Below are 6,592 nucleotides of genomic sequence, written 5' to 3' on the forward strand. Positions count from 1 at the left end.
CCACGGCGACGACGTCACGCAGGACATCGCCGCGCTCTGCCTGTCCACCACAAAGCACAGCGCCGCGCCGTTCAGGGAGCTGCTGGTCAGGCTCAACAGCAGCACGCCGGTGAGCTGCGTCATAGCCGACGGCGTCATGAGCTTCGCGCAGAGGGTGGCCGAGGAGATGGGCATCCCGGCCTTGGTGTTCTGGACTACGAGCGCCTGCGGCTTCATGGGTTACCTCCACTTCGCCGAGCTCGTCAGAAGAGGCTATGTGCCACTCAAAGGTGCGTGCCGAGAAGTAGTACTTGGCTAGTGCAGATTGACAGTTCAATCTGACAGCAGATGATTCTTCTTGTTCTGTAAATTGCGCAGACGATAGTGATCTGACTAACGGGTACCTGGACACTGTCATCGACTGGATCCCCGGAATGGATGGCATCCGTCTGAAAGACATGCCCAGCTTCATCAGAACCACCGACCCGGACGACGTGATGCTCAACTTCGACGGCGGCGAGGCGCAGAACGCGCGCGGCGCCCGCGGGCTCATCCTCAACACGTACGACGCGCTGGAGCAGGACGTCGTCCACGCGCTCCGCCGCACGTTCCCGCGCCTCTACACGGTCGGCCCGCTGGCCAAAGCCGCCGCAGGAGGCGCCGATCTGGACGCGATCGGCGGGAACCTCTGGAAGGAAGACGCGAGCTGCCTCCGCTGGCTGGACGCCCAGAAGCAGCCCGGCTCGGTGGTGTACGTCAACTTCGGAAGCATCACGGTGGTGACTCCCGCGCAGCTCGCGGAGTTCGCGTGGGGGCTGGCGGGCTGCGGCCGGCCGTTCCTGTGGGTCGTCCGGCCGGACCTCGTCGCCGGCGAGAAGGCCGTGCTGCCGGAGGAGTTCGTCCGGGAGACCAAGGACAGGGGAGTGCTGGCGAGCTGGTGCCCGCAGGAGCGCGTCCTCTCGCACCCGTCGGTGGGGCTGTTCCTGACGCACTGCGGGTGGAACTCGACGCTGGAGAGCGTGTGCGCGGGCGTGCCGATGGTCTGCTGGCCCTTCTTCGCCGAGCAGCCGACCAACTGCCGGTACGCGTGCGCCAGGTGGGGCATCGGGGTGGAGATCGGCGGCGGCGTGGCGAGGGAGGAGGTGGCGCGGCTGGTGCGCGAGGCGATGGACGGCGAGAGGGGCAAGGCGATGAGAGCGAGCGCGACGGCGTTGAAGCAGAGCGCCGGGGCGGCGACGGAGGGAGGCGGCTCGTCGAGCGAGAACATGGATCGGCTGGTCGAGTTCTTGCATGCCGGGTGTGACGGTGCTACCTGAATGACTTGTAGTACGTGTTTGAGCTGATCTCCCCGGTCCTTGGATGTTTTCTGTCTCGTTTCGCGCTGTGCCAGGTTTCCTTCACTGAATGAAGAGCTGCGTTCATCACAAAGATGGAAGAAACAAGACAGAATGAGGAGATGAAATTGTGCAGTGTGATTTTGTTGCGCTGCAAGTAATGACGCGTGCCCAGAATGCTTGGGAGCTGGGAGGAGTAGTTTTGCTCCAGATGTAAATTACTCCGGTCTTCTCAAAGACTCCAGTACAAACTACATATAGAATAAAATAAGTGAATCTATGTTATAAAATATGTCTATATACAGTTTTATTGGAATTTTTAAAAGATCTTATATTTAAAACGGAGGGAGTAGTTGGGATGGTCCGTGAGGTTAATTTAAGGCGACCCCTTGCAGCATTGGCAGTGCCGCTTTTAGCTTAGGCGGCGACTCCCGTCGCAGCATCGGTCGGTTGCATCACTGGCAGCATCATGCGGTGCCGATAGAGACCCCCTTAGAGCACCTCCGACACCCCTTTGCAACATGGTGGTTGGCATGTTTCAACACCATTGGCGTGTTTGTCCCATGCAGTGCCGAAGGTGACAACCCTAGTACAATGACGCTCTCGTAGCACGGCTCGACAACCTCGCAGTACCATGTCGGTCCCGTCGACTCAAATGATGCTCGCTTGGTGCTTGTACCATCGAGCGGTGATCATTGAAGCACCTTTGTAGCGCCGTGCGATCGGCTCGAAACAACGAGTAATGTGTGGTGGCCAGCTTGTAACACTCGACCAACACACAATGCAAGCTTCGAGAATGGCAGAGAGGAATAATTATTGTTGCAACCTTTGGCTTGCGACAACAATGCCAAACACGTCCAAGTTACGGAAGTGGTGCATGAAAATAAGACAAAAAAATAGTTACAGGGAGCCAGGGAAAGCGTTGTGCAGGACCACACGATGTCACACGAGTGAGGGGAGTGATTTCTCCTTGAAATCAGTGTGTTGTGTGTAATATTTTTCCTTAATACAATGATAGCACCTACGGGTTAAATTGTCTAGAAATGTTACACCTTTCGATAGATTTGACGTTAGCCTTCCGATTGGTCTTTCTTCTCCCTCCCGTGCACATGTCGTGGTGTACCACGCCATCTTTGCCTCCGGCGACGTTCTAGTGTCCGCAGCTCAAGCTCGCCTAGATATCCAATCTGAGCGGCAGCGAAAACAGAAAATCCCCCACCCGGACTAGTCAACCCTTGTCCTCGTCTTCGCCGACCAACCATTTCGTCGCTTTCTTCGCCAAGGTCCTGGCTTGTCGTCGTCGGGATGCCATGGCGGTATCACCGACGTATCGGCCTTTATGCTGCTTAAGTATCTCCTCCCAAATCGACTAAGCACTTGGGACCTCCTATTTGATGCATTCTCTGTCGAATAAGAGCATGACGCACACGGTAGAAAAAACTAGGTCGGCCCATTGGGTCGCACAGCAACGAGCGGATGCACATATCGCCAAAAGATGTGTGTGCTTTTTCAAAATTTCGTCAGAATATCAAAAATATTCCCATCTTCAAAAAATGTCAGGATTTTGAAAAAATGTTTACCTTTTTCAAACTTTGTTCAAAAGATTTTTAAATTCGCCCCAAAAAATAGAAAAAGGGACCAAATTTTGACATTCCAGGCAAAATTTTATACGATGAACTTTTTTCAAAATTCCCAACATTTTTTGAATTTGTGAGAAAATTTCGACAAAACAGAATATGTTCTAAAATTCCAAACAATCTTTTAAAACATAAAAGTGTCTAAACAGTAATGCTTCTTAAAATTTATTGTTTTTGTAAAAACAACAGGAGCATTTTTTTGAAAAAAAATAAAAAATTGGAAAAAATAATATTAAACTTTTAAAATAAATAAATTAAACGAAGAAAAACTATAATAAACCCGGCCCAGGTTCCCAAAATCGGTAAAAACCTGGGTTGGAACCTTCCAAAGTTTCCCAAAACCTATTGCAATGACTTGTTCACAGTCTAAAACGGGCCGGCCCATGTCGGTCGGTGATGTCCGAACCAACGACAGCTTGACGTAAGGCGGGTCAAATAGGGAATTGTTAAGCACTTTTCAGTTTTACTAGGTAAGTGCCCGTTCGTTGCACGGGTACACACATATTATGTTGGCTCAACATTAATTATGGATAACATATACATGTAGGATCCTCATGCACATCAGATGACATTGTTGCATTTTTACTGCTACCATCAGATGATATTGTTGTTCTTTCTATTGCTAAAATCGGTGTTCTTCTTCTTCCTCCTTCACCCACTATCTCTGTCGTAAAGATCTAGGTGTACGGCCTTTGTCAATGGTATAGCCAGCTCGCAATCTCCCTTTCACCCCACTGTATAGTTTTTATATTTCACATTGTGCTGGTCTTAAGTCTCTCTCCCTCTAATAAAAGTGCAAGTGTAACCATAGGAATAAATTTCCTTGCTCATCCTTATTAGCAGGCAAATACTTAAAAAACCAAGAAGGTTAAAGAGGTTTAATAATATATAGAACAGAACACAAGGGCAAGAAAATTCTTTGCCCAATAAGTCAGCTTAGGGGAAGAAGAGCGACACCACTGCAAATGTACGAAAACATTCATTTATTAGGACACCTTTTTTCTTACAAATTACAAAGAAGAAACTACAGAAAACAGATGCAGCTAGCTCAAAAGTGAAGCAAACATTTGATTTATGCATGTATACACAACATGATCAAGTAAACTGCAACCTGTGATCTAGATCGTTTCATATGAGCCCTCTAGCCGGCAGTAACCAACCACCTAGCATAATTGCAGCTAAAATTTCAGAAAAATATAGGCACAAACCATATATCAAATTTAGTATAGTGTCATGCTAGTTGGGTAACACTAACAGTACGCACATATAGTTTAATCTATATAACAAAAGCTGCAAGACTACGAAAATAGAGGCTAAGCTGCCATGAGATCAGCGGACATGTTACAGCCTACCGTGGAATAAAGGATGACAGCTCGGGTGTAGCACTGCCATCCTCCAACGCCACCCAGCACAACGCGCCGTGGCGCTCACACAGGCGCTCGTCCTCATCCTCACAACAGCTGACACGTGATCTTCAGTCTACACCCAACCCATCGCCTCCGGTCTCCATCACGTCTCCTGTGGTTGGTCTTTCCGTGCCCACGTGCTGATGACGTCGATGTCCTTCAACTTCTGATGAACAGTGAACTTCTCGAGCTCTTCCTTTCTGATGAACTTGAAGCTCCATTCGCCGTCCATGGGGAACTTCCTCGAAAGTTGACGATGTGCGGAGGCGGTGCCTCCACCCGCTCCGTCTGCTTGCCGTGGTGAGGGAGCAAAGTGAAGCACACAATGGCGTTGACATATCTCTGCCCCTGCCGGCGTCTATGGTCGGAGGGGAAGAGTTAGTGACCAGGTAGATGAGGCCATTGGGTGATAAAAGCTGCACTACCGTTGAAGTTTCCAATCAACTTCCACTTCCCCTTTCAGGCGACGGCTAGCATGCCCTTGCGCGCCTCCGTCGGAATCTCTGACCATCGTCGTAGGACGGCGTAGCCCTGCGGTTCTTCAGATCGGGCCCCTGACAACCACCCCATCATGATTTCTAGGAGAGATAGGAGAGGGGATTGGATGGGGTGCGGTGCCGGTCCGGGGAGACAGGAAACGGGGCGGAGACGCTCCACGGGAGAGGAGGAATAGAAGGTGGGGAGGGCTCCACGAATGGGATGCATGGATAGACCACAAGAGGAAGGCAGCGTGCGGGGTCCTTGCTTGATTACCTACCGTGATTTCCCGTGATTTATGCCTCCCCATGAATTTATTGTATTACCATGCTTACCAAAGAACAAATCGATCGCCACCCGGGAATTTATTGCATTGCCTAAGAAAAGAGTAATCTGATTACCAAAGATTGATTTGATTACCAAAAATGAAAGCGTAGGAAGGGGTCGCACGAGGAGGATGGATGAAGGGCGGGCGACGTAAGAGGGGAGACGGAACCTTGCGTTTCTTTTAAGTAGTAGAGATTATCAGGGTTTCTTTCTGAGCAAAGGTAGTTAGGCTTTTATTAATTGGTAAAGATATTTACAGGAATACGTATTGGGTCACTTGACGTGCCCAGCCAAAGATGCCGCCCCTGGGAAAAGAGACACCTGATCTAGCTAACCCATGAGCTTCAAAGTTAGAAGCTCGAGGTTCAAACGAAAAATTACAATAATTAAACATTCTAACAGTTATCAGGTGGTTGAGAAATTGTAAACAGCGTAATTGGGCCAATTTTCAGGTGACCGAGAACCATCTTTGTTCAGAATGGACCGAGGACATGTATGTTCGGCCGTCTTTATATTGGGCCGATTAATTTATTTATTTATTTTGACCTGTTGGCCGAATCATTTTTTTTCTGGAAAGGTTGGCTGATTCATTTCTTGTAAACGGTTGTTGTACGCTTGTCTTTCTTCTTCTCAGAGATGCAGACCGTCATTCAACAATGTCCTGTCAATCTGCTGACGTTTAGGTGCCGTAAACACGTCGGAAAAGCTTGAGCAGATAATTGTTACACCTCGATCGGCTTGGCATGGATCCCGATAAGGATGCGCCACGAGGGCACGAGGCAGTAGTCTTCACAAGATACGTGCGCGTATAAACTACGGCAGCGCTGAACCAGACAGCCAGTACGAGGAGTGACCCCTCCAACGAGGGCGATCGATCATCCAATGCACATGCTCCCAGGAAATACCAACCCCACCGCGCTACCCTATCCTATCCGGCCCCGTCTATTTAGGGTAAAACGGACAAACAAGGTGGCCCAGCGCGCGGGAGCAAACAGACTTTTATCCGTTTTGTGCCCGCTTTCGACCCATCCGCGGCCCAAGTTTGCGCCGCTTTTGGGGTGAAACGGACACCACGTGGACGCGCGGGCCGTCTGCGCGTGTCCTTCCCTGGCCCGCCCGTCGGTGGCACAGGATGGGCCTTTTTCTATCCGTCCCCTCCCTTCCTCTGGCCGCACCCCCCCCACCCTTCCCCACTGTTCCCCTCGCTGCCTCACTGCCGCCGCCGCCATTGCAGCCGTGCAGTTCGGACGCGAGCTCGCCCAGCCCCTTCCCCTCGGCGCCGCCGAGCTACCCAACCACGACCACCTGGTGTGCGCACCCGCCGGCCGGATTTGGAGCGGATCCGGTCGGTCTTGAGCTTGGCCGGCTATGGGAGGCCGGGCCGCGCCATGGACTGGCCGGGCACCTCGCCGGAAGGCCCTGGCAGGGGCGC

At 51.1% G+C, this 6,592-nt stretch overlaps 1 protein-coding gene across 1 annotated transcript; it reads left to right on the forward strand.

The window, feature by feature from the left end:
* Positions 1-4: 4 nt before the first annotated feature.
* On the forward strand, positions 5-1,649 carry LOC125530590 (7-deoxyloganetin glucosyltransferase-like; the record flags this gene model as incomplete). The annotated part of the gene is made up of 2 exons (XM_048694977.1): positions 5-269; positions 358-1,649. Coding segments are annotated over 2 exons (1,203 nt in total), but the record flags the coding sequence as incomplete, so codon positions are not given.
* Between the last annotated feature and the right edge of the window lie 4,943 nt (positions 1,650-6,592).

The sequence above is a fragment of the Triticum urartu genome, unplaced genomic scaffold, assembly GCF_003073215.2.
Source record: "Triticum urartu cultivar G1812 unplaced genomic scaffold, Tu2.1 TuUngrouped_contig_6421, whole genome shotgun sequence".
NCBI lineage: Eukaryota > Viridiplantae > Streptophyta > Magnoliopsida > Poales > Poaceae > Triticum > Triticum urartu.